This window comes from Bubalus kerabau, chromosome 13 (genome assembly GCF_029407905.1).
Source record: "Bubalus kerabau isolate K-KA32 ecotype Philippines breed swamp buffalo chromosome 13, PCC_UOA_SB_1v2, whole genome shotgun sequence".
In the NCBI taxonomy this organism is placed as follows: domain Eukaryota; kingdom Metazoa; phylum Chordata; class Mammalia; order Artiodactyla; family Bovidae; genus Bubalus; species Bubalus kerabau.
Genome location: NC_073636.1, coordinates 63,748,884 through 63,776,074, shown reverse-complemented (window position 1 = coordinate 63,776,074; position 27,191 = coordinate 63,748,884). Strand labels below are relative to the sequence as shown.

General features: G+C 48.0%; 1 protein-coding gene and 1 non-coding gene across 4 annotated transcripts in view; both read right to left on the bottom strand.

The window, feature by feature from the left end:
• The window catches only part of ZNF341 (zinc finger protein 341), a 40,436-nt gene extending 15,097 nt beyond the window's left edge, over nt 1-25,339 (bottom strand). Inside the window, exons 1-9 of one of the 3 annotated variants that reach the window (XM_055544794.1) lie at nt 25,159-25,339; nt 18,769-18,879; nt 16,872-17,068; nt 13,753-13,902; nt 10,511-10,762; nt 6,506-6,701; nt 5,049-5,139; nt 2,575-2,768; nt 1,412-1,602 (exon numbers count right to left, since the gene is read on the bottom strand). In XM_055544794.1, the coding sequence (XP_055400769.1) occupies nt 1,412-1,602; nt 2,575-2,768; nt 5,049-5,139; nt 6,506-6,701; nt 10,511-10,762; nt 13,753-13,902; nt 16,872-17,068; nt 18,769-18,879; nt 25,159-25,189 (1,413 nt within the window). In that variant the 5' untranslated portion in view covers nt 25,190-25,339. Of the gene's footprint in view, nt 1-1,411; nt 1,603-2,574; nt 2,769-5,048; nt 5,140-6,505; nt 6,702-10,510; nt 10,763-11,835; nt 13,668-13,752; nt 13,903-16,871; nt 17,069-18,768; nt 18,880-25,158 lie in introns of those variants that run through there. The other 2 variants (XM_055544797.1, XM_055544796.1) reach the window with 2 other exon arrangements.
• TRNAG-GCC (transfer RNA glycine (anticodon GCC)) lies at nt 2,196-2,266 on the bottom strand. Its single transcript has one exon. It is a non-coding gene; the product is annotated as a tRNA-Gly (tRNA).
• Nucleotides 25,340-27,191: the final 1,852 nt, after the last annotated feature.

Sequence of the window (27,191 nt, the reverse complement as noted above, 5' to 3'; positions counted from 1 at the left end):
CAGGGATCTTCCTGACCCAGGAATCCAACCAGCATCTCCTGTATTACAGGCAGGTTCTGTACTGTTGAGCCACCAGGGAAGCCCTCTAGCAGGGTACTTAGCATATAATAAATAGTAAATGTGAATCTATATATTTTTCAGGCTTTTCTGAATTTCCAAATTCTATGTTGGGTATATGGAGAAGGCAATGGCACCCCACTCCAGTACTCTTGCCTGGAGAATACCATGGATGGAGGAGCCTGGTGGGCTGTAGTCCATGGGGTCGCTAAGCGTCGGACACAACTGAGCAACTTCACTTTCACTTTTCACTTTCCTGCATTGGAGAAGGAAATGGCAACCCACTCCAGTGTTCTTGCCTGGAAAATCCCAGGGACGAGGGAGCCTGGTGGGCTGCCGTCTATGGGGTCGCGCAGAGTTGGACATGACTGAAGCAACTTAGCAGCAGCAGCAGCAGCAGCATGTTGGGTATATGATACTTTAATAGGGAGAAAAAATAACTAACAAAAATTACTTTTAAAAAATAAACACTGGAATAGAGTTACCATATAACCTAGTAATTCCACTCCTAGCTTTATACCCAAGAGAACTGAAAACACATGTTCATACAAAAACTTGTACACAATAATCACCAAAGTATTACTCATAATAGCTAAAAAGTAGAAAGAACCTAAATGTCTATCAACTGATAAAAGGATATTCAAAATGTGCTATATTCATACAATGAAATATTATTCAAAAATAAAAAGGAATAAAGTACTGATACATGTTACAACATGAATGCAAATATTATCTCAAAAGGCCACATACTAGATGATTCCAATATTAAATGTCCAGAATAGGCAAATCGATAGAGACAGAAAACAGGTTAGTGGTTGCCTAAGTCTGGTAGTAGGGGCGAGTGAACACTAATGGGTATAAAGTTTCTGGGGTGATAAAAATGTTTTGGAAAAAAAAATGTTCTAGAAATACAGGGGTGATGGGTGTATAACATTATGAATAGATTAAAAACTACTGAAGCGTACACTTTAAAACGAGTGAATTTTATGGTATGTAAATCACACCTCAATGGAAAAAAATAAAAAATAGGCTGTAGTCTCAAATCTCCATAGGCGGGTTTTTACATACTAGATCTTCTCAAAGTGGCAAGAATTCTTCCTGTGTCTGATTCCTTCATTACATGACCCTTGAGTGGTGGACTTCCTCCCTCAGGCAAGCACCGTAATGGCCCAAAAAGCTGCCACCACCCAGGGAGGACAGAGGGGGAAGCTTAGCCCATCATGGTCACATGGCAGCTCAGAGCAACCGAGGCCCACTCCTGTCCCTTTCTAGGCCGTGTTCAAGACCCCAGCATCAGCCAAGGCTCATGACTCGGGTGGTTGTGCCCCATTCCAGCTCCCGCCCCCTCACCTACCTGCTCATTCTTGTGCTGGGTCATGTGGGACTTGAGCTGGAAGTAGGTACTGAACTTGCCAGGGCAGAACTGGCACAGGTAGGAGCTATCGATGAGGACCACCTGCTTGGCCTCCAGCTTGTCCCCCTCCCCCTCGCCGGCTGTGGGCAAGGCCTGGGGCTGCGGGGCACTCGACAGGGTCTGGCCCAACCCTGTGGAGAAAGCCAGGGAGGAAAGTCACTGAGAAAGGCAGAGGAAGGGTCAGGGCAGAGGGCCATGCCACCCGGGAAGGACGCCCAGGACACCTCCCCGTGCTGTGCTGCATTCACCTGCCACCAACCATGGGCTCAGTGTGGGACGTGGTACTGAGGCCCTGCACTCACACTCAGCTGGGGCACAGGGACACAGCCATTCCAGGGGCTAAACTACTGAACACTGACATTCTGATGGATGAAGAGCCCTTGCCTCAAGTCTCCCCTTGCAGGCCTTCCCCTCAGACACTCTAGACCGCTCTGCGGTTGTTAACGACCCTGACTGCCACCCCAGCTGAACTCATGATGCCTCCCAGCTCCTTGTACAATCATGTGTTTAGCTGTTCCTCCCTCACTCTCCCTGAGGACAGGGGCCTCTGACCTCAAGTTTGTAGGCCCAGGGGCCTGGCACACGGTGGTCATGCTGGTTTAGTCGCTAAGACGTAGCCAACTCTTTGTGATCCCACAGACTGTAGCCCACCAGGCTCCTCTGTTCATGGGATTTCTCAGGCAAGAATACTGGAGTGGGTTGCCATTTCCTTCTCCAGGGGATCTTCCCAACTCAGGGATCGAACCTGAGTCCCCTGCTTGGCAGGCAGATTCTTTACCATTGAGCCACCTGGGAAGACCCCTGGCACACAGTAAGCCTCCATAAATGTTTGCTGAATGGTTGAACCCTAGGTGCTAGGTACTACAAGAGTTTTGAAAGAAATGCGTTCTTCTCCAGAGCTCACAAGAATTCAGAAGGCACGCACAGAATGGGTCAACACAGTAGGGCCAGTTCCCACTGGCAGGCCAGAGAAAAGTGGGTATATGTTGCTTGCACAGAACACCCCCTCTGTGAGCTACCCGTGGCCAGCTCTGCTCACCCCCAGGGCTGCACAGGGAGGCTCCAGCCAGACGCTGCCCATTACAGTGGTCACCTCTACCCACCTGTGTTATCCTCGTCCTCCTGCCTGCTGGGGTTCAGAGCCATGACCTGTACCGTCACAGAGTTGCGAGAGACAGTGCCACCGCTGCGTCCTGGGGGCCACACCTTGTGGGTTTGCATGTGTTTCTTGACGTTAGACTTCTGGGCAAAGGCACGGCCACATGCAATGCACTGGAAGGGCTTCTCACCAGTGTGGCTGCGGAAAACAAGGCTTGTCAGCACCCACGTGTAGGGACTGTGACCTCAGTTCAGGAGCTCAGAACCACCAGGAAAGCCCGGGCAGAGCATCTGGAGGCTGTGGGCCACCATCCTGAGACCGTGAGGACGAGCCCTCTTACTGAGGCAGGCAAGCACAGACACACCCCGGGCTCCTGGTGACAAGACTGAGTGGCTGAATCAACCAGCCCTGGAGCGGACCTTCTCTGTGGCCATCTCAAGCTGTGAGATAAAACAGTTTCAAAGAATTGATGCTTTCGAACTGTGGTGCTAGAAAAGACTTTTGAGAGTCCCTTGGACAGCAAGGAGACCAAACAAGTCAATCCTAAAGGAAATCAACTCTGAATATTCATTGGAAGGACTGATGCTGAAGCTGAATCTCTAATACTTTGGCCACCTCATGCGAAAGACCCTGATGCTGGGAAAGACTGAAGGCAGGAGGAGAAGGGGACGATAGAAGATGAGATGGTTGGATGGCATCATTAACTCAGTGAACATGAGTTTGAGCAAACTCTGGGAGATGGTGAAGGACAGGAAAGCCTGGCGTTCTGCAGTCCATGGGGTTGCAAAGAGTTGGACACAACTGAGAGACTGAACAACAATTGTTTAAGTGGAGAATTTTCTGTTACTTGAAGGAGAAAACGTCCTAGCCGTCACAACACAGCACTTGTATAACTATTTAAAACTTTCCTTCAAATCAATGCACTTTTTAAGAACTGAAAATAATTAAAAATGAAGCTTCCTGTTGTTATTATATATGTAAAACTGCTTGTCATAAACACAAGTAACAAAAAACACAATTATTCATAAAACAATCTTATTAAGATCTATAGATGCATCACCCTTATGGCAGACATAAACCACGTAGGACTATTTAAATTTAAATTCATTAAAATAAAATCAAGTTAAAAACTCAGTTTCTCAGGCTTTCCTGGTGGCTCTGTAGTAAAGAACTGCCTGCCAGTGCGAGAGACACAGGTTTGATCCCCGATCTAGGAGGATCCCACATGCTGCGGAACAACCAAGCCCGGGTGCCACAGCGATTGAGCCCGTGCTCTAGAGCTCGGGAGCTGCAACTACCGAAGCCCGGGTGCCCTAGAGATCCCGTGCTCTCTAACAAGAGAAATCACTGCAAGGAGAAGCCAGTGCACCTGCGCAGCAACAAAACCCAGCACGGCCAAAAATAAATAAAGTTACCAAAACGCAGTTTCTCAGTCATACCAGTCACATTTCAAGTACTCAACAGCCATATGTCCCCTGCCCTGTGGACAGCGCCTATTGGGGTCTCCCCATCTTTGCAGAAAGTTCTACTGACAAGCACTGGTTGTAGACCAGTGGTTTTCAACAGAGATCGATTTTCCCTCCTGGGACATCTGGAAATGTTTGGAGACATTTTGGGATGTCACAGCTGAGGAGTGAGGAGGGGCTATTGGCATCTAGTGGTTAGAGGTCAGGGATACTGCTGAACATTCTTCTAGGCACAGGGCAGCCCCCACAGAGAATCTCAATAGGCTGGAAGACCCTGGTCTACAGAGAAGCTATTGCCTGCCATGGCTGGAATCTTGGGCACTATCTCTCCCTCCCTTCCCCCCTCTCTCTCTGTAATAAAAGATGAGCAAAACTGTGCAAGGTGTTAAAGACAGACCACACCTAATTGAGGCTTTCTCCTCTGACTGAAAGAAATTGAAAAAAATTTTCTCACTCTTTCAGAAATTTTCAATAGCCATATTTACAAACCACCTAAAATCATTTTATGTCCCAGTGTTCCACTCTATGAGAAACATCGAACAAGACCACCCCTCCACTTCACAATGGAAAACCTGAAGCCCAGAGGGGCTCCTTGCATGTTCTTGGGACAAGGGGTGTCATGGTTAGTACTGAGCGAGCAGAGAACTTGCAGAGGCACGTTCATAGAGCATCACTAACCCCGAGGTCAGGCCTTTCTACAGAAGTGAGTGCTGAGGCACGCCTCCCACCGATAAAGCCCTCCCCCTAGCCATTCAAGTCAATTCCGCCTCCTCCATTCCCACCTTGGACCATCCTCATCACGGCAGGCAGGCTCCACAGATCCTTCCCACTGAGGAAGCAAAGGGCAAAATCATCCTGAGCTGGACAGAGGAACCATGACAGACCGGTTGGGGCCTCAGTCACCACCAGGCGAAGGGGGAGGGGAAAGGAGCACTGCTTCCACTGTGGATTCCCCATCCCACCTCCCCACCAGGGCTGCCCAGGGGCCACCTGCCCCACCACGCCCAGTTACCTTCGGATGTGCTGCTGCAGGTCAAAGTTTTTGGTGAAAGACTTGTCACAATATGAGCACTTGAGTTTCTGAGCCTTTGGCTTCCCTGCAGCTGATGAAAAATTAAAAAAGACACACACACAGAAAAAGACAAAGAAGGGGATGGTGAGGCTGGCCACAACTGTAGGCACCAATGGCAGCTTCCAGCCCTAGACCCAGGGCCACAGCCCAGGTCCTAGGAGGTCTACATCCGTGGGCAGGCTGGGGAAGAAGCACAGGTCAGTCGCTCATGGGGCCTGGGAGAAGAAATTCCAGGACATGCACTGGCTGGGAAAGCAGGGCAAACCCCTCAAAGACTCCCTTCTGCAGGAGGATAAAATCCAGCCTCTCTGCCGTGGCCTATGGGGCTCTGCATCCTCTACTTCCTACCAACCCTATTATTCTTACGATCTAGTTGCAGTGGACTCCTGGCTAACCGCGAAAGACCTCAAACATGGTCCCACCTCAGGGCCTTTGCACCTGCTGTCCCCCCTTGCCTAAAATGCTTGTCCCTCAGACAGTCACGAGACTGTTTCCTTCTCACCCCCAGACAGATAGGCAGCAGCATTTTCCAGTCTCTATCCAGTATTCTCAATCACAGTACTCTGTTAATCTCCTTTCTAGAGTGACCCATAAATATATATTTATTCCCTGTCTCTCCCATTAAACTGTGAGTAATTAAGGGTAAGGAAATCATGACCCAAGATGCTAGATTTCCAGTTCTGATACCAAGCCTGGCACACAGATGCTCAACACATTTGTGAAAGGAAGGAAGGGGCTGGAAGCCCCTGAAAACTCTCAATTCTTCTGCCTTTCCCTACTACCACTACTTTCTGACATCGTCCTGAAGCATATACTTAGCATGTCTAACAGGGTGGCAGACATCGCTGCTTGCCTGCCTAATACCCATTCCTCCCTTTTTCTTTCTTCACAAATCCCCTACATAATGGGAGCATCAATGTTCCTGGCTAAAAGAGACATTTCCCAGCTTCCTTTGGAGATAGATATGGTCATGTGAAATGTAAGCAAAAGCAAAAGCATCATGCTTAGAACTTCTGGGAGCTGGGAGATGCTTCTTTTATCTTTCTTCCAGATGCTTGGAATATGAAAGTTGATGACTGGAGCTTCAGCAGCCATCTTACACAATGAGGCACCTAAGAACAAAAGTCATGTTTTAGGAATGGTGGAGGAGAAAGATAGAAGAAATGTGGGTGCCTGGTGATTATATAGGCATACAAACTCCATATTGCCTGTCTCTGGACTTGTTTTGCACAGAACAACAAAATTCTACCATTTTGGAGTCATTCTTATTTTGGATTTTCCACTACATGCAACCAAACTTAATCCTAACTATCACAAAAGGGAAGACTGGAACTAAGCAGCCTGTGGACAGGTACATCCATGCTGAGGAGAGATGCCATGACAGGCTGTGTGCCCACCTTCTGGGAGTCCACTGGAACCTTTGGTCCGTCGGGTCTTCAGTGATGGTGGGGAGTCAAAGCTGGCCACTGTGCCCCCGGTGGCGCTGGTCATAGGGGCAGCAGGGTTTGGTCCTTTTGGTTTGAATCCTTGTTTGCCGGGACTGTACACCTGGGGTGTGGGGTATACTGGAGCCTCCACACACTGGTTTGGCACCTACAAGGACAGCAGAGTCAGGGAGAGTGCCCTGGGAAGGGAGGGGAAGAGCTGCCCCAGGTAGTGGGACCTTCACTGTGGCCCTGGCTGATCTCAGCCCCCACAGCTACATCACCACCCTAACTCCTCCACCTCACTCACTCCCAAGACCCCTTTGAATAGAACTCCATGAAGCCAGCAGGCTAGATGCAGCTTTGGAGCCAGGCTGCTTGGGTTCAAATCCTGATTCTGCCACTTATCATTTAAGTGACCTTGGGCAAGTCTTTTAACTTCTGTTTCAGTTTCTGCATCTGTAAAATGGGTTGCTAATTATAGCAACCCTGTATGAGGATAGAGCTTAGAAGAGGGCCTGGCAAGTAGTAAGTACCCAATCAACATCAGCTGTTGTGATGGCCATTATTATTGTTGTTAGTAGTAGACTTCTTGCACAGGAGAACTAGGAAATCAGAAGGGTCTATGCCCTCACCAGCAACTCCACTTCTTAACCAATTCTGCCTGATGCCACACCAGCAGGCATCCCTTGACTAGGAATCGACACTGAAGCCACGAGAAATTACCAAAGGAATTCTGAGCCACCCAAACTCAGTGACCACTAAGCTGACATCATGACACTGGGTATTGTAAAGAATTCATTTATTCCTTCATCTACTTATCATTCATTGGTCTTCCTGGGCTGCTCTACCCAAAATGCCACTTCCTCTCCTCTGTTTCATTTTCCTCCTTAGATGCATCATTATCTAATAAATTATGCATTTTACTTACTTACCCTATTATCTGCCTAGTTTCATGCAGGCAGGGACTTCTGCTCTGCTTTTGTTTCTTCCTCTATTCCCAGGCCTAGAGCAATGCCTGGCACAGAGTGGGCACTCAATAAACACTTGCTGAATGAATGAATTCAATTATGGAGGTCTCAGGCATCTAATACAGCACCACTAGGTGCTTCTGCCAGGTCTTGCCTGTCAGCCTTTGGCACCTCCTATAACCGCCCATGCTCTCCCCTGAAATGCAGAGGTGGCAAGCTTGAAACCACATTTTCAAGTACTCCTGCCAGCACAGTTCTGAACACAAATTAAGTTCTGCCCATGAGAAGCATCTGCATGAGATTTGAAGGCGGAAGGGAGGTAGAAACTGTTCTCCTTGGCAGCCATGCTGGGAGACAGGCAGGTTAGCAGTCATGAGTTTTGGACCAGCCCCGAGGATGGCAGGGCAGCTGAAACCTCAGCAACAGAATCCTACAGTTTTCTCACCAAGTACAGTGTCCTGGTTACAAGGGCCAAGCCACAACAGTGACCCTGAAAACAAGTGGTTCTTGCCAACCCTGCCTTTCACTCCTCCAGCCCTTCCATCAGCCCTACAGATTTAACTTCCTGTATGAAATCCCTCTGTTAGAAATACCTAGAGTGGTTTCAATTTTCCTGACCAATACAGCACTCAACATTTGTCACAGTGAATGAATTCACCCACCATCCAGGTCATTCCTGAGCAATGATATGACTGCCACTGGGTTAGTTCTCATTATCCTCACAGCTCTACAAGGGGAGTTCCCATTCTAGAGTCTCCTCTCTGAAACTGAGGTCAAAGCACCCTGTTTCAGATACCAACTGTGGGTGTCCCACAGGCCAGGTCTCTGCTAGGTGCCAAGGATGCGAAATCAAAGACGATTTAGGCTGTTTTCAGAGAGCACTTTTTGTCTACATGAAAAATAAATAACAGCAGCTATCCCTATGCTGGCCCCTCTGTCTATGAGGCCACCGTCATCCTCGCAGCATCTCATTAGGTAAATTATTTTTAAATTTTAAAATAATATTTATTTATTTAAATATTTAAATACAAAATTTACGAGTCATATTTACTGATCAATTGGTGACTCAGTTAGATTCTTAACTTTTTATTTTGTATTTGGGTATAGCTGATCAACAAACAATGTTGTGAGGGTTTCAGGTGAACAGCAAAGGGACTCAGCCATACATACACATATATTAATTTTTTAAAAATTCAGCCAAGTCCTTGCTTTATTCTCCCAGGGTAGGGAAAATCCTCCTGCAGGGTGTAACATTACATGGCTGGTGGTGGAATTTTTCTCCAGTCTAGTTCTCTTTCCAGAGAGACTACCTAACAGAATGTCTGTACGACTGGATTCTAGAGTGAGTCTGAGATAATGTGACCTCAGGTGCAGGCAGGCTCCTTCTGTTATAACCATGCCCCCTAGCACTTGAGCGTGGCATGGTTCTGAAGTCTCAGTGCCTTGAGAGTACACCGCTTATAGTTCAAAACTCTTCAGCTGGGAATTAATATAGTATATATGACACAGGCACACCTTGAAGATATTGTGGGTTCAGTTATAGACCACTGCAATAAAGCGAATATCACAATAAAGCAAGTCACAGGTGTTTTTTTTTAATTTTCCAGTGCATAAAAAAGTTATGTTTATGAAAAAAAGTTATGTTTACAAAAAAAGGTTATGTTTACTCTATCTTGTAATCTGTTAAGTATGCAATAGCATTACATCCTAAAAAAATGTATGTATCTTAATTAAAGAAAAATTTTTTGACTTTATTGCCAAAAAAATGTCAACCACATCTGAGCCTTCAGCAAGTAATAGTAATAACATCAAAAGTCACAGATCATCATGACAAATACAATAACAATGAAAAAGGTTGAAATGTTGTAAAGATTACCAAAATTTTGACACAGAGACACAAAGGGAACTGATAGACTTGCTCGACAAAAACCACAATATCTGCAAAGTGCAATGAAGCCAGATATGCCTGTACACTGACTGAATGGCCTCGATTCTTTACTTCTTCTGGTACCCAGGCCCTTTCCAGTGTGACCTGCAATTTTTCTCATCGAGAGGTGGCATCTATTTCCGTACTCCTTCAACCTAAGCTGGCCTTGTGACCTGCTTTCACCAGCAGAAGTGACACTGTGTCACTTACAAGCCTAAGCCTCAGAAGTCTTGAGCATTTCTGCTTGCATTACTGCACGTCCACCACTGTGGTGAGACTATGCCTGGGGAACCTGCTTGAGAAGGAAAGATACGTGGAGGAGAGCTGGGTCACCCCACCTGATTATTCCACCCTAGGCCACTCTAGCGGAGAAGGCAATGGCACTTCACTCCAGTACTCTTGCCTGGAAAATCCCATGGATGGAGGAGCCTGGTAGGCTGCAGTCCATGGGGTCGCTGAGAGTCGGACACGACTGAGCGACTTCACTTTCACTTTTCACTTTCCTGCATTGGAGAAGGAAATGGCAACCCACTCCAGTGTTCTTGCCTGGAGAATCCCAGGGATGGGGGAGCCTGGTGGGCTGCCGTCTATGGGGTTGCGCAGAGTCGGACACGACTGAAGTGACTTAGCAGCAGCAGCAGGCCATTCTAGAGCAGCAGCCAGTCAGCCAACCTGCAGACGTGTGGGAGCACCCGGCCAAGATCAGCAGTTGCCAAGCTGACCACCATAGACGTGAGAACAATAAACACCTTTCCCCATATACTGTATTTCTTACACAGCCATAGCTAACTGATACACCTAGCTTGCTAAAACATATGAGACACATATATAATTTTGGAATCCTTTCCCCAAAGGCAGGTATTTTCTTGACTGTCCTGAGCTCCCTGAGGGCAGCTTGTATTTCTGCTACAACCCCTGCTTCATTCCACCTTCTCATGGGGTGCATTTTACTTTTACACGGATGATAGCTTGAGCTGGTTTTGCCCCCACAGTATCTCTGGCATCAGAAAAGGCTCAGGTTACCCGTGACGACTATGACCAGCTTTCCCCCCTTCACCCCGAGCCCCAGCGTCTGCTCACCTCCAGGGGTGGGTAGGGCTGCATTCCCAGTGCTTGGATCTCTACTGTTCCACTCCCGGTGAGGGGTGCTGCGGCGCTGTACACCTCCACCACGCCATTCCCGCCAGGGTTGGGACGCCCAGCGGGGCCCAGGCTCTGGGGTGGGGGTGGTGGGGGTTGGGGGGGTGGGGGCGGGGGCAGCGGTGGAGGGGGCGGAGGAGGAGGTGGCGGCTGGGCCAGGTAGTTCGGTGCAGGATGCATATTCAGGTTACTCTGAAATCACAAGAGAAAAACTGTCACAGCCTCTTGAGACCAGCTGTCTGATTTATCAGCAGGGAAGGACACTTGCCTTAGCCAGCCATGTGGGAAGAAGAGAGGAAAAGGCAGAGAGCAGGCATGGAAACCAAATCATGGGAGAATTCCAAGGAGCCATCAGTCTGGTATTGCTGTCCTTTTTCTCTATGAAAGTCAGCAAAAATAGCCCAGCTAGTGCAGAAATGAGCTCATAGAGCAGGCCTAATGTTGCTGTCTTTAGAAGGGCTTGCTTGTAGGACTGGCTCTGAACTGGCATCTGGGAACCTGCCTTGTAGAAGGTTCCCCGGTTTTTTGTTTGTTTGTTTGTTTTGGCTGCACTGTGCGTCATGTGGACCAGGGATAAACCCATGCCCCCTGTCTTGGAAGCTCGGAGTCTTAATCACTGGACTGTAGGGAAGTCCTGCAGGTTCCCTATGTTGATAAGGCTGTTCTGCCCACCTGGGGCACTGGCCCTAGTGTCCAACTACCTAGACAGTTTGCACAACAATGTAATTTATGGTGAACAGCTCCTTCCCACCTGGGTATCTGGAATTGTGCTCTGTGGCTGGAAGCCTACATGACATCCTCAACAGAAGCCCTGGCCTTAGAGTCAGAGGTGTTCTTTCCTGGCAGAAACTCTGGGCACTCTTGACTGCTGGAGGATGCCGTATGCCCCCGAGCAGCCTCTCCCCACTTTCCTGAGGCAAAGAAAGCTGGAGACTTGGAAGAACGCTGATTTCCTGCAGACTCCAGTGGCTGGGTCTTTCTTCCTTGCTGGTCCTGCTATGTATCCTTCTACATTAAACCAGCCAAGAGCACAAGCATCCTGAGTCCTGGGAGTCTTTCTAGAGAGTCACGAAATGTGTGGGTGGCTGTGGATCCTTGAAACACAGCCACTGACTTCTAGCAATTGATTCTACAAAAAAAATCAACCAGGTAGGCAAAGATAACCATACACAGATGTTACTTGTCATTTTTATAATAGCAAAAACTGGCAACGACGACATGTCCTCCCACTGGAAGTTTGGCTAAAGACAGGATGGTCCACCCACCTGGAATGGAACAGAATCCTTTGTGGCTGTTACACTGGTGATGCTGATCAGTATTCAATAAAGGGCTTCTCTTAACTGCTGTTCCTTGGGCTCCATGGTCAAATATGTCGGGGGAAAAATCAGGGTTGACAAAATCAAAAGTATTTCTGAAGTATTTACTGAAGGAAAAACCCAGGGACAGAGCAAGGGAAGAAGTGCAATGCTTCCACCTCAGGCTGCTTGGACCAATGATCCTTTTTCTACTTGGAAAATCCCAGGGAGCCACTGTTCCGAGGAACACTTCAGTAAATACTGATGTAGGGTTGTAGGCATAGATAGAAAATGATGTTAAACAAAAAGCAAAGTAAGAAAGGGCTTCCCAGGTGGTGCCGTGGTAAAGAATCCGCCTGCTAACGCAAGAGATAGAAGAGACTCAGGTTCAATCACTGGGCCAGGAAGACCCCCTGGAGTAGAAAGTGGCAACCGGCTCCAGTATTCTTGCCTGGAAAAATTCCATGGACAGAGGTGCCTGGTGGGCTACAGTCCATGGGATCACAAAGAGTCAGATACAACTGAGTGCACAAACAAAGTAAGAAAAGCAAGTTCCAGAACAGTGCATATAAGATCCATTTATATAGATGTGTATATTTTAAACATATTTATATAAAAAGCTATTTCTATCTCTATTTGCATTCGAAGGTCAGGAAATCCAGACACCAAAATTTTGGTAGTGTTTTCTCTCAGTGGAGGGAGTAAGAGTGCTTGTTTGACTTTCCAGTTTTTATTCTGTAGAATTTCAAACCTACAGAAAGGTTGCAAACAGAATACAATGAATGCTCTTTCTACCTCATTTAAGTCACCAGGTGTTACCATCTTGCCGCATCTGCAGTACACGTGTGTGTGTACATATACACACATATATTCCTGCGTTCTGTTAAGCCCCTTGAAAGTTAGCTACAAACATCATGACACTTGATTCCTTAAAACTACTCAGATGCATCTCCTAAGAACAAGGACATCCTCCTATGTAACAATTTGATGAACACACACAGGAAATTGAACAGATATAATACTATTATCTAAAATATTCAAATTCCTCCATATTCTAATCTCCCTAAGTGTCCCAGTAAGGCCTTTAAGGCTTCCCTCACCGCAAACCCCCACACCCTAATTAGAATCCAACCAAGAATTGCAAATTCAGTCAGTCGGTTGCCCTGTCTCTTTCGATATTAAGTATAAACTTAAAAAAAAAAACAAAACTTTTCTTTTGTGTACTTTCTAGGGTTTTTCTAATGGACATGGAACACTTCCACAAAGAATAAAAATAGAAGGGCTTCTCTAGTAGCTCAGTGGTAAAGAATCCACCTGCTAACGCAGGGGACAGAGGTTTGATCCCTTATTCAGGGAGATCTTACATACCGCTTAGCAACTAAACCCATGTGCCCCAATTATTGAGCCTGTGCTCTAGAGCCCAGGAACCTTGACTACTGAGTCCTCGAGCCGCATCTACTGAAACCTGCTCACCCTAGAGCCTGTGCTCTGCAGCAAGAGAAGCCACTGCAATGAGAAGCCTGTACACCGCGACTCAAGAGTAGCCCCCAATCTCCCAAACTGGAGAAAAGCCTGTGCGCACAACAATGAAGACCCAACACACACAAAATTTTAAAAAATATAGTAATTTTTAAAAAAAAAGAATAAAAGTACGAGTCAAAAGAACTGGACTATGGCTATAAAACCCCAAAGTCAGGCTATGGGTCCCAGCTGAACACATCAGCTTCCCCATCCACAGAAGGGCTGGCCAAGGGAGAGCAGACAGTCCTCCTTAGCTTGAAGAAGAGCTGCGGTCAAGCCCCTTTCTTTCTACGAGATTCTGAATCTGCAGGAATCAACCTGCAGACCAAAAATCAAGATCCTGTGAGAAACTGGCCACCTCCTTACCTGCACAGGCTGGGGGCCTTGGGGCATGGGCTGGTCCAGGGACGTGAAGGCTGACATGGCGGACATGAGCACGTCATCGCTTACCAAGATGTTCCCCTGCACCAGGGTCTGGATCAGCGGGGACGGGGGCACTGTGATGTACGTGGAGATCTGGACAGTGAGAGAGAGACGGAAAGAACATGTCTGACGTTCTGGAAGGAAGCAGACGGCATGGTAGAAAAGATCTGGGTCTGGAGTCCCACAGACCTAGATTCCATCTCCACCTCTGCTACTGCTCCCTGTCACATGACCCTGGGAAAGTCACACCACCTCTCTCAATCTGCATTTCCTCATCTATCAAACGAGGAGAATAAGTTACACCTCCCCGCAATGTCTATAACCTATGAACCAGCAGCAACCTTTCCTGACCTCTGTCCTAGAGAAACATTCATACCTGTTCACAAGGAGTCCACAAAAAAAAGAGTACTCTGCACAGCCTTTTTTCTAATAGTGACAAACTGGAAATAACCTTGATGTCCATCAATAGGAGGCTAGATTTAAAAACATGTAATATAGTCATGGATAGAATACTATAGAAGGCAAGTAAGAGGTACTGCATGGAAAATTAAATTTTATAATAATAGGTACATTATATATTATCATCTTTAAAAATCCAAACAATACTACTATGTAACTCCTGTGGGTACTTCAGTAAGTATGTGAAAATATAATAATATGGTCTCAGGTTAACAGCAAAGATGAATGGCAGACCTTACAAGATGGTGTCAAACATGCAGTGACTTTCCCGTTGTAAATGCAAAGGGTGTTGTGTTTATTTGTTGCCTTTCTTTTCTGGCATCTTCTTAAGTCACCTGTCTATAGGACCCCTGGGGACAGCAGCAAATGAGCCCCCAATTCCACCAGAAGTCCTTGCCCTCAACCAAGCAAGGACAGCCTGGGAAGGTTAGGGACGCACCCCATGTCACCACCAGGAAAGACAGTGACACGTATTTTTACAATGTCATATGCATTAGCCTGAGACAAAAAAAATGGGAAATCATTTCCACGTCCATCCAGCTCACTTAGGCAGAGGGATTTGGGTTTGCCCCTAACCAACTGATTGTGTGCTAAGGTTTTCTCCTTGCCCAGGACTGGAAGAATTTCCCTCTCTTCTATTGAAAATAAAAAGGATGTCAGGAAAGAAGGAACATCTTCTACTAAACGAAACTCATAATCAAGAAGTGAGAAAAACGACTATGTTCTGTGTTAGAAAGTGTCTGTGGTAACTTGAAAAGTTTCAGTGCACACTGTCCTAGGGATCTGGGGGTGAAAGTGTTTATCCTGGTGGCAAGAATTATGTGTATACAACCACAGGGGGAAGATTAATGTTTTAGAGCAGCAGTCCCCAACCTTTTTGGCACTAGGGACCAGTTTCATGGAAGACAATTTTTCCACAGACTAGGTACAGAGCAGGGGGTTGGTTTCGGATGATTCAAGAGCCTTAAATTTATTGTGCACTTTATTTCTATTATTATTAATCAGATCATCAGGCATTAGATCCCAGAAGTTGGAGACCCCTCATTTTAGAGGAAGAAAGAGATAAGAGGAAGTTAAAGGGAAATCTAACCCCATGACCTGGCATCCTGGGACAAGCCCAGCCTCCTTTATGGGGATTCTTTACTCCCTCTGAGCTCCCATCCACGGTGTCTTTGCTCTAGGACTGTGTTCCTGACTGAGGACTCTGGAAGCTTCTCCAGATACCCCCAGCGTGGTTACCTGACCTCTAGACTTGTCTATCTGTCTGCATTTTCATCGCCTCTACTTAAAGGTCCAGTGGGCGTCTCAAATTCAACATGAGCAGCTGAACTCCAAATCTCCTCCGTGTTCTCCCCACTTCAGTTAATGGCAACTCCAACTCTGGGCACACTTGCCTCCTCTTAATCTCACACCCTACATCCAATCCAGCCACTGCCTCGGCCAGTTCCACTTTCAAAATATTTCTAAAGTCTCATCCCTTCTCTCCACTCCACTGCTACCATCCTGGTCAAGCCACCCACCACCGCCCACTCCTGCATTTATACAGTAGTCTCCCAATGGGTCTCTGGACTTTTCTCTTGACTCTCATCAAAATCTGTTGGGGTAAGGGTTGGGGACAGTTAAGGAGTTTGGGATTGACACATACACACTGCTATATTTAAAATGGATAATCAAAAAGGACCTATCCTATAGCACAGGGAACTCTGCTCAGTACTGTGTAACAGCCTAAATGGGGAAAGAATTTGAAAAAGAATAGATAAATGTATATGTAAAACTGAATCACTTTGCTGTATTGAAAGTAACACAATGTTGTTAATCAACTGGACTCCAATATAAAATAAAAAGTTATTTCCTGAACAACAAAAAAAATCTGGTCTCTACAGCAGCTGCAGATCTAACTGAAGTATTTGTTGCTGTTGCTGTCAGTCGCTCAGTCGTGTCCGACTCCTTGTGACCCCATGGACTGTAGTCTGCCAGGTTCCTCTGTCATGGGATTCTCCAGGCAAGAATACTGAAGTGGGTTGCCATTTCCTTCTCCGTAAATCAGACTATATCCCTCTCCTGCTCAAAACCCTCCCATGGCTCCGATCTCATGCAGAGTAAAAGCTACACGATTTGCCAGGGTCTCCCTCTTGCCTCTCTGACCATATCACTTCTTACCCTCCTCCTCACTCACTCAGCTCCAGCCCCTCTCACCTCCTTGCTGTTCCTGGAATAAATCCAGCACACTCCTGCCTCAGGGCTTTTGCACTTGCTGATCTGCCCCCAGAACACTCTTTCCCCAAGATGCTGCGTGACTATTTCTCACCTCCCAAGGTCTCTGCACAAATGTCACCTTTTCTCAGAGTTCATCCCATTGAGCATCACATACAAAAGGGCAAAACCTCCCAGCCCTGTCCTGGTATCCCCCCTCTGCATTTGTCCTGGGAGAAGTCCATCTCAACATGTGTTTTGGGTGGTGTCTATCTTACCTTTTGCCACGGCAGCAGTGACCTGATCTGTTTGTCCACTCCTGTACCCCTGGTGCCCACACAGAGCATGACACACAGTGGGTGCTCAAAAAAGACTTGAAAGCTGAATGAACGAAACGAATGAATGAATACCTGGCGATTGGGAGGAGGCGGGGCCTGCTGGATGGCTGAGGGTGCTGCTGAAGGTGTGTAGATGCTGTTGGTGGCCAGTGAGACTGTGGCCAGGGGCAGGGCACTCCCTTGGCACTGTTCCCTCTTGTGGGTCATAAACGCTGGAAGCGAGTTGAACTGCTTCTTACACTTCCCGCAGAGAAAGACATCCTCATCATCTAAGGGTCACACCCGCAGGGTAGCAGAAGGAGAGAAATAATGGAAAAAAGCAACAAAAAAAGGAGAGGGCATCAGTGAGAAATGGGAGGCCCATGGCTGGACCATGAGAAAGGCAAACTAATGGCATTCCATCACTCAGTGCTTGAGGGTCAAGCATCAACTCTGTGCCTCCCATGAGCTTTCAAATCACATCAGCACCTTCAGGAATATCCAGCGAGGTTCACACAGGTATCAAAAAAATGAGAAATCAGGAAATAGTAAGGTGGCTTCGCTTCAAGGTTGAGACAGTCAGAATCTTTATCCTGCCTGAATTTATTTATTCACCAGTCCCCAAATGGGCTGCATGATCACACTCCTGGGTGCCCCTGTATCCCCTGCTCCCCCTGCCAAGCTGCCTCTCCCAGAATGACTCATTCTGCAAGGCTCAGCCTAGATGTCACCTCCTCCAGGCAGCCCTCCTAAAGCAATGTTCACAGTTCCTTCCTCTGAGCAAACCTCTCATCACATTTTCCCCATCACCACCATATTTTGCAAGGGAAGGAAATATGTCTTATTTACCACCATAACTACAATATTTTCTGGGCACATAGGAAGACTTCAGTGGATGTCTGTTGAATGCATGCAGAACTAAATGAAAGATTAGCTACAGTTAACACCACCCATAACAGAAGGCCCACTACAGGCTATGCACTGTGCTAAAATTTTCAGTATTCACTCTTCCTTCTTAAACAATATAAATTTTAGTGAGAAACATGGCCATCTAGTTAAAGAACTTATTTCCTAGACTTCTTTGCAGCTAGACATATCAACATTGGTCGGAGTGACTAAACTCCGACCAATAGGATAAGAGAAGAAATATTCTGTCCCTGCAATTTTCTCTTAAAAGGAAGGGGTGTGACTTCCACTTTTCTTTCCTCCCTTCCTATTGGCTAGAGTGTGGAAATGAAAGTGGGAGGTTGGAGCAGCCATCTTGGATCCCATGCTGAGAGCAGCAGAGCCATACAGAAGAAGGGGTCTGAGTCACTGGGACTTCATACCACAGAGAAACGTTAATCGTGCACAAATTACAAGAAACTTGCATTTCTTATTTACAACAGCTAAAACCAAATCCCAAGTACCCTCACAAGATTACTATGAGGTGGACTACCATCCTCATTGTACATACGTGGAAACTGAGGCACAGAGAGGTTAACTCATTTGCCCAAGGTCACAGAGCCAAACTTCAGGAGCATGGATTCAAACTAGGTGCATATCTCTCTTTCCCCAGCATGGTTCCCAAGTACTCAAAAATCTTTGTAGCATGAATAGATGAACACACAGACTCACACAGGGCTCTAACGAAAGCCCTCTTCTTGTCTCAAGAGCCTGAGTTGTAAATTGGAAAGACTCATGTTTAGTCTCACAGTGAGGAGGCTGAGGAACTACTTTGGGTCAAAGGCACAAACATCAGGGCTCCTAGTCATTCTCTGTCATGATCCCTACACTTACTAAGGGATTGAGAACCAGTGGCCTCAGAGCTAAGCAGAGAAAGGTCTGAGCCTGAAGATCCAGGCTGGGAGGAAAGGGAGAGGGTTCAGACATCGGAGGACAACCTGGGGACCACAGTGGGCAGTTCACTCCCACACCCCTCATCAGCCTCACCTGTTTTCCACAGGAAGCCCCTTACCCTTCCCACTGATGAACCTGATCAGATACTTACCCAGTGGCTGGATAGCAGGGGGTGCACTGACACTCTGGCCAGTTGGATCAGGAACTGCTCCTTGGCCATCCAACAACGACTGGACGGCCAAGACAGTCTGATTGTCCATTCCTGAAGAAAGAAAAGCAGTCTTTTTGGAAGGTGAACCCAGCATCCTGCTGTGACTTCACCCTTAAAAGCCAGACCCGCTGCAAGGCCCCGATGGCAAAAGTGGTTGGCCACGGCCTGATATACAGTCTCTCCTGCTTCTACTATAACAGAACCCAATATTTGGGGCTAGAAACATGGCCCCAAAAGAAAGATAACATTTCCCAGCCACTCTTGCAGCTAGCGAATGTCTAAGTTCTGGCCAATAGGAGTTTTGGGGAAGTTTTCTTAAAAACTACCTGGTAGGAGACCTCCTTCTTTGTCTGATCCTCCATCCTGCTTCCTAGAACAAGAAGATGATGGTGGGAAGTCCAGCCGCCATCCCAGATCATGAGGACAAGGGCCAGGCCCTAGGCACTGCAGGGCAAAAAACTGGCTAGATCCTGGGCCTCTGGGGACCTGGTAGAGCACGGCCACTGTCACAGCTGTAGGGGGCCTTTTCCTGGACTCCTGCACGAGAGAAATAAACTTCTAGCCTGTTTAAGCCACTGCTAGGTTGGGCTTCTCTCTTACTCGTGGATGAATCTAATCCAAAGGGCAATAACCCCTCTGGAAATCATGTTACTGAGTCTTCCCCAACCACACCCCACAAATGCCACAAGTCTGTTTGTACTTGGGCTTCTCCTGTTTTCTAATGTGTGCTTCTTTTTTCAGGTCCTCAATAAACAGCGCAACCTGAGTTTGGGTCAGGGGTTGGGGGCAGTTCTTGAGAAGTTGACTACACTTCCGTTTTCCAATCAGCTCTCACTGTTGCGATTCTCAGTAGTACACTGTCCAGCCGAGTCACCAGCTGGAGGACAGGCCCCCTCACACCTAAGTGGCCCCCAAGGCAACCTCCCTCCCAAATAACCCAGAGGGCTGCCTCTTTCTCTCCATCCTCACAGTCCACCTCTCAGCTCTGACCTGGACACCTACCCCAGCCCCTCACTGAAAACCATTTGATCCTGCGGTCAGACTGAATCCATACTTCTCCCTGTGATGGTATGGGCTGTGCACCTCCTGAGGCCAGCCTTCTCTCCATCCTCTCTGGCTCCTGCAGAAGCCACTCTCCACCAGCTGGCCCCTCTCACACTGTGCCCACAACCTCTCCTTCTCATCAGCGGCTACACACATTCAGGTCTCTCTAGACAGCCTCCATCGAACCCATGTTCTCATCTCTCTTCCCTTCAACATCAAGCATCCACTGAGAGTTGTCTACACCCTCCATCTTCTCTGGCCACTTTGCAATCCTCCTCCACCCACTCCAGGGGGGCTTAAGCCCCCATCAGTCCACCAGAATCACCAAAGAGCAGCCGGCAGCACTGGACGTTCCTTTTTGAAACACCCTCTTCCAAGGCTCCAGGGCGCCAACTTCCTGGGTCTTCGCCCATCTTTCCACTTGCTACTTCCCTGCCTCCTTCACCTTCTTCTCCTGTCTGTCTCCTACATATTTCTGTTTTGAAGGGTTCCTTCTGTCTGGCTCTCTCTCGCCTCTCACTCTTCCACTCTCCCTGAGAATCCTCACTCACCCTCATCAAGTTCTCCCTATTATCTTGAGTGTCAAACCATTCTGAGGTTCAGTAAATCTTCGCTCATGATGCGAAATTGCACATCAGCATTTGTGAACGTTTATAGCGGTTTTATTCATAACAGTAAAAAACTGGAAACAAGTCAGATGTCCTTCAGGCGGTGAACAGTTAAACAAACTGCAGTTCATCCACACCACAGAGCCTCGCTCAGTAAAAAGGGCCAAACTATTGATATAAGACACAACTTGGGTGAATCCCAGGGAATTACAATGTGTGAAAAAAGCCATTCTCAGAGGTTAGATACTTTATGATTTTAATTACATGACACTCTTGAAATGGTAGTATTTTAGAAACGGAGATATATGTATAATCATGGCTGATTTGTGTTGTCACATGGCAGAAACCAACACAACATTGTAAAGCAATTTTCCCCCAATTTAAAAAAGAAAGAAATGGAGAACAGAGAACAACAGATCAGGGTGCCAGACATGGGGGATGGGGAGCAGGGGAAGGGGTGGATGTGGCTATAAAAAGAGCAACATCTTGCAGTGAAAGGATGGTTCTGTAGAGCCACTGGTTGTAGTATTATAGGATAGCTTTACAGGATGTTACATTGGGGGAAACCAAGTAAAGGATAAACAGAATCTCCGGTATTATTTCTACATCTGCACGTGAAGCTACAGAAACAAAAAGATTTCAAAATAAAAAGTTTAATTTAAAAAAGTAGTGCCTGGGACGTCTCTGGTGGACCAGAGGTTAAAAATCCCCCTTCCAATGCAGGGGATGTGGGTTCAATCCCTGGTTGGGGAACTAACATCCCACAGGCCGCAACTAGAGAAGCCCACACATTTCAATGAAGATCCGTGTAGCCAAAATTAAAAAAATTAAATGAAAAAAAAAAGAAAAATACTGCCTGTCAAAACTGTGGAGACAATAAAAAGATCAGTGGTTGCCAGGGTGGGGGTGGGGGGACGGATGAACAGGCAGAATACAGAGAATTTTTAGTGCAGTGAAAATATTCTATATGCTAATATAATAATGGTAGATATGTCATTATACAGCTGTGCAGTAGAATGTACAACACGAAGAGTGAAACTTAAGATAAATGATGGGAACTTCCCTGGTTGGTCCAGTGGGTAAGACTCTGCTTGCCAATGTAGGAGACACGGGTTTAATCCCTGGTCCGGGAAGATCCCACAAGCCAAGGGGAAATTAAGCCTGTGGGCCACAACTACTGAGCCGGAGCTCTAGAGGCCATGACCCACAACTACTGAAGCCTGAGAGCCTAGAGCCTGTGCTGGCGACAAGAGAAGCCAACACGATAAGAAGCCTGTTCACCACAATGAAGAGCAGCCCCCACTCGCCACAACTAGAGAAAGCCCACGTGCAGCAGTGAAGACCCAGTAGAACCAAAAATAAATAATTTTTTTAAAAAAAGATAAATGATGGACTTTGAGTGCTTATGATGCATCAGTGCAGGTTCACTCTTGGTAACAACTGTACCACTCTGGTGAGTTATGTTGATTAAAGGGGAAGTTATGAATGTGTAAGATCAAAGAAGTCTCTGCATCTTCCTCTCAACTGTGTAAACCTAAAAGTGCCCTAAAAAAATAAAGTGCTTGATAAAAATGCTGCCTGCCTACGCCTCTATAACTCATGCTTTTGAACTACCGTGCTGGAGAAGACTCTTGAGATTCCCTTGGACAACAAGGAGATCAAATGAGTCAATCTTAAAGGAAATCAACCCTGAATATTCATTGGAAGGACTGATGCTGAAGCTGAAGCTCCAATACTATGGCCACTTGATGTGAAGAGCTGACTCATTAGAAAAGACTCTGATGCTGGGAAAGACTGAGGGCAGGAGAGGAAGAGGGCAGAGGATGAGATGGTTGGATGGCATTGCTGACTTAATGGACATGAGTTTAAACAAACTTCAGAAGATACTGAAAGAGATGGAAGCCTGGTATACTGCAGTCCATGGGGTTGCAAAGAGTCCGACACAACTTAGCAACTGAAGAACAACAAATCTAAAACTCAAACTAAATGTGTGGTTCCTCACCCCTGAGTCTGTTCCTCTCCTAGTAATCCTCATCAGTAAGAATAGGGTACCACCGCCCACCCTGTCAAAGCCCCTGAGACAACCCCTGATTCTTTCCTTAACCTATCTCCCTTCCCACCTTGATATCTAGCCCTTCAGGAAGTCTAGCCTAGTCTGTCTCCCAAAGATCTCTCAGATCCACTTTCTCTCCATCCCCCAGCTGTCCTCGGGGCCCAGGCCACCATTAGTTCTCAGCAGGACAGCTGCCGTGGTCTCAGCTCCCTGCTGCCACTCTGGCCCCTCCTGTCTGTTCTCAGGGCAGCCAGGGTGAACTTTATAAAACATACATTAGCTTGTGCAGCCCCCCTGCTGAAAACTCCTTCTTAGCTCCATACTGATGCCAAGATTAAGTTCAGAAGCATCATCTCCAGCTGCTCACATGACTTCTGTGAACCCCAGACCTCTCTTACCCCAAGGCATTTTAGACTTGCAGTTCCCACTGCCTGGGTCACCTCTGGATCCCCATAGTTCTGCTCCCCTTCTTCAACCCCAGCATAATCACACAGTCCAAGGAACTGATTTTTCCTTTATTTTCTTCATTACTCAGTACACAGACACAAACAGGACTTCCCTGGTGGTCCAGTGGTTAAGAATCCACCTGCCAATGCAGGGGACACAGGTTCAACCCCTGGTCTGGGAAGACTCCATATGCTCTGGAGCAGCTAAGTCGGTAAGCCACAGCTACTGAGCCCTAGAGCTGCAACTCCTGAAGCCTGAACACTCTAGAGCCTGTGCTCTGCAACAAGAGAAGCCAAGGCAATAAGAAGCATGTGCACCACAGCTAGAGTGGCCCCTGCTTGCTGCAACGGGAGAAAGCCTGTGCAGCAACAAAGACCCAGCGCAAAGGCGAAGTAATAAATAACAAAGCCAAAAGCAAAATTGTTTTTTTTAAAACACACACAAAAATACACACATTCTTGTAGTGAAAATTCGAACACTGAGGGAGTCCCTGAACCTAGAGGGGAAGTAGACCTCACCTCATCCTACTGGCCTCTCATCCACTGACTTGGCCCTCCCATCACAGCATTGAAGGCCAGCTGAGGTTGTCCTCTTTTACTGATTATCTTTTCTATAATTATATAATTTCTGGGTCCCTCACCAATGAGTATTCCTAAAACTTAACCTTTAGGGAGGTTTCGGGGAAAGAATTTTGATCCTCCAAAAGTTAAAAGACACGCGACTGAGACTTCCTGAGGACTTGTAGGACTCAAAGCCTCAGCCACACACCACGAGTCCAGCCTACTTTCAGTTTGCACTCTGATTACGTGTGTGCTCATCTCATTCCTCTAAGAGCATTCTTGGATCTGTATCGCCCCTGCATCACCTCTGTGCCCGGCTCTGAGTTCTCCAAGACTTCCTTTCCAGCTCCCAGCAAGTGCACATGGAGGTTCTTTACCTTTGTGCTGTGTGGAGTCGCTCAGTCCTGTCTGATTTTTTGCGACCCCATGGACTGTAGCCCGCCAAGGCTCCTCTGTCCATGGGGAGTCTCCAAGCAAGAATACCAGAATGTGTTGCCATGTTTTCCTCTAGGGGATCTTCCCAGCCTAGGGAGTGAACCCAGGTCTCCCGCATTGCAAGCAGATTCTTTATGGTCTGAGACCTCTGCCTTTGCCTGGCTCCAAAGCTCACAATTCCCAGAGCCTGAGGGCCATTCACGTGCGAGGATCTGACAGAGCACAGGATAACCAGCAGGTGCCCAGTGTTTGCTGGTTTGGGTCTGGGGACTCGGTAACCCGGCCAACCACACCGTTGGCATCCATCCTTTCTTGATCTGGGTTTTTAAGACCCTGCACCCCAGAAAGGTACACAAAGTAGGCACCCAATGTTTGCTGCTTTCGGGTGGCATCAATCCTTTCCTGGTCCGAATTAGAGACACTATGGCAAAGCACAAATCACACAGTTGGTGCTCAATGCAAGTTCTTCAGGGGCTTCCCTAATGGCTCAGTCGGTAAAGAATCTGCCCACAATCTCTGCGACCCAGATTAGATCCCTGGGTGGGGAAGATCCCCTGGAGAAGGGTATTAGTCACGCACTCCAGTACTCTTGCCTGGAAAATCCCCATGTTCCACTGGGTGCAGCCCTTCCCAAGCCTCGCATCCACGGGGCAGCCTAGCTCACCCCACAGTTCCAGGCCTGGTTGCACCCCACCCCCGGCTGTTCCCTCCAGGACACTGCTCCCCGCGCCCAGCTCGCGCGCCGGCCCGGGGCCCTGGCGGCTGCAGCTGTTCCGGTCCGGGCCGCCCCTCCCCGCGGCTCCAGCCCTCCCAGGCTGTTCCGGTCTTGGTGCCCCACCCCCCCGGGCCTTCCCTCTCCCGCTGTTCTTGTCCCGTGGCCCCCCCACTCCGCTGGGCCTCGGCTTCCGCGGCTGTTCCATTCCCGAGAAGCTCCCCCCCCCGCCCCACTGAGCCTCAATTCCGCGACTGTTCAGGCCCCTCGGTCCCCCACCCCCGCCGGGCCTCGGCTCCCGCGGCTGTTCCCGTCTGTGCCCCTCCCGCTCCGCGGCTGTTCCGGTCCCGATGCCCTCCGCCCCGCGGCCGCCACGCGCCCTGGGCCCGGCGCGGCGGGTTCGCGGCGGGTTCGCGGCGGGAGGGGGCACAACGCGGAACAGCCGCCTCCCCCGGCCCCGCCGCCGCTCACCCTCCAGGGCCTCGAAGATAGTCTGCGCCATTTTGGAGCCGCCGCTGCTGCTGAAGCCCGAAGCCGGGCTACGCAAGCATTGTGGGAGCGGCGGCGGCGGGATCGAATCCGCCAGGGGGCGCCCGGGAGCCGCCGCCGAGCCGCCCTCACCATCCCGGAAAGCCGGGAATGACCCGTGGGACCCCCAGGATACCAGGACTCTCCCACCCCGCCTTGATGACCCTGTCAGCGGTGCACATGGACTTCTATCCCGGCCTCACTTGACCCCCCCCCCCCAATCCCATCTCTGCCGTAGAGAGGCGCCACCAAACCTTGTTTTCTAGACCCCTGTCCCCCTCACCGGACTGACTCCCAGCTCTCGTGACAGACCTCTGTCCCACTGCGTGCCACCTCACAACTCTGCAACATGGACCGAACACTTGCATAGTACACGGTATCCCCACCTTTGCAACACCAACCCCTATTCCTATCCCATCTGGACCACCCAACTTGGTTGCAAGGACCCCCATCTCCACCTAATACAGGACTACTGGCCAACTGTGCAACATGGAGTCCTGTCCCTTGTCATAGACTTCTTATTCCCCTTCCCACACTAACCACCATCTCGACGTATTGGGAGCCACTGGCCTCTCCCCACATGAATCTCCTCTCTGCCTGGTCTTAAGCCCCCATCATCTCAGAGATTCCCCTTGACTGATACATAACCCCCCACTTCCACTTTTTGGGAACCTCCATTTTCTCTTCACACAGGCCTCCATCCCTGGCTCTGGAGGATCCCATTTCTGTTATATAAACCCCCAATACCCACCTCAGCAACCCTCCCAGCCCAACCTCACAGGAAACCCATCCTGGTCTCCCAGGGATCCTCCTGCCTCCTTTGGATCCCCCATCACAAACAGACCTCTCTATCATCTTCCTTTATGTTCCATCAGCCCCTCATTGGAGACTTATTATGTACCAAGTTCTCCAATATGTTGGCCACCTGCTGCGAAGAACTGACTCATTGGAAAAGACCCTGATTCTGGGAAAGATTGAAGGCGGGAGAAGAAGGGGATGACAGAGGATGAGATGGTTGGATGCCATCACCGACTCAATGGACATAGTTTGAGTAAACTCCTGGAGTTGGTGATGGACAGGGAGGCCTGGCGTGCTGCAGTCCATGGGGTGGCAAAGAGTCAGACACGACTGAGCAACTGAACTGAACTGAACTGAAGTTCTATAATAGCTCGGGGAATACAGTGGTCTTTTCCCTTAAGTTGGTGGAGGGGGTGCAAACAGACATTAAGTCTTTTAAAAGATTATTTAATTACAAGGTGTGATGTTTCAAAGAAGTATACTTGGGTCACAATGAAGAGTTGGGACGTGCTTGGGAGGGAGAGGCGAACCATGGAGGTGGCCAAGAATCATGATCTCTCTCCCATGGGATTTCCCTGGTGGTCTAGAGGTTAAGAATCCACCTGCCAATGAGGGGAACACAGGTTCAATCCCTGGTTTAGGAAGATTCTATATACCAAGGAGCAACTAAGAGCCTGAGCCACAACTGCTGAGCCTGTGCTCTGGAGCCTGTGAGCCACAGCTACTGAGCCCCCTCTCCCTAGAGCCTGTGCTGCGCAACAAGACACCACAATGAGAAGCCCTCCGCGGGACAGGTAGAGAGTAATCCCCGCTCACCACAACTGCAGAAAGCCTGCACATAGCAACAAAGCCCCAGAACAGCCAAAAATTAATTTAAAAAACGATCTCTCCCATGAACATGGTCATATGTTCCTACAAGTGGACTACCATAGATTTCACTTTATTTTTTTTTTGTTTGTTTGTTTTTTTTTAGATTTCACTTTAAATATTCTCCTTGTTTTTTCTTAAATGCCTATGTTAGCCTCATCCAAAGCAATCATCACAAAAATCACAGTTTTCATTTTCTTATATTCACTAAATATTGTTGTTGTTCAGTTGCTAAGTCATGTCTGATTCTTTGCAACCCCATGGACTGCAGCATGCCAGACTTCCCTGTCCTTCACTATCTCCTGGCGTTT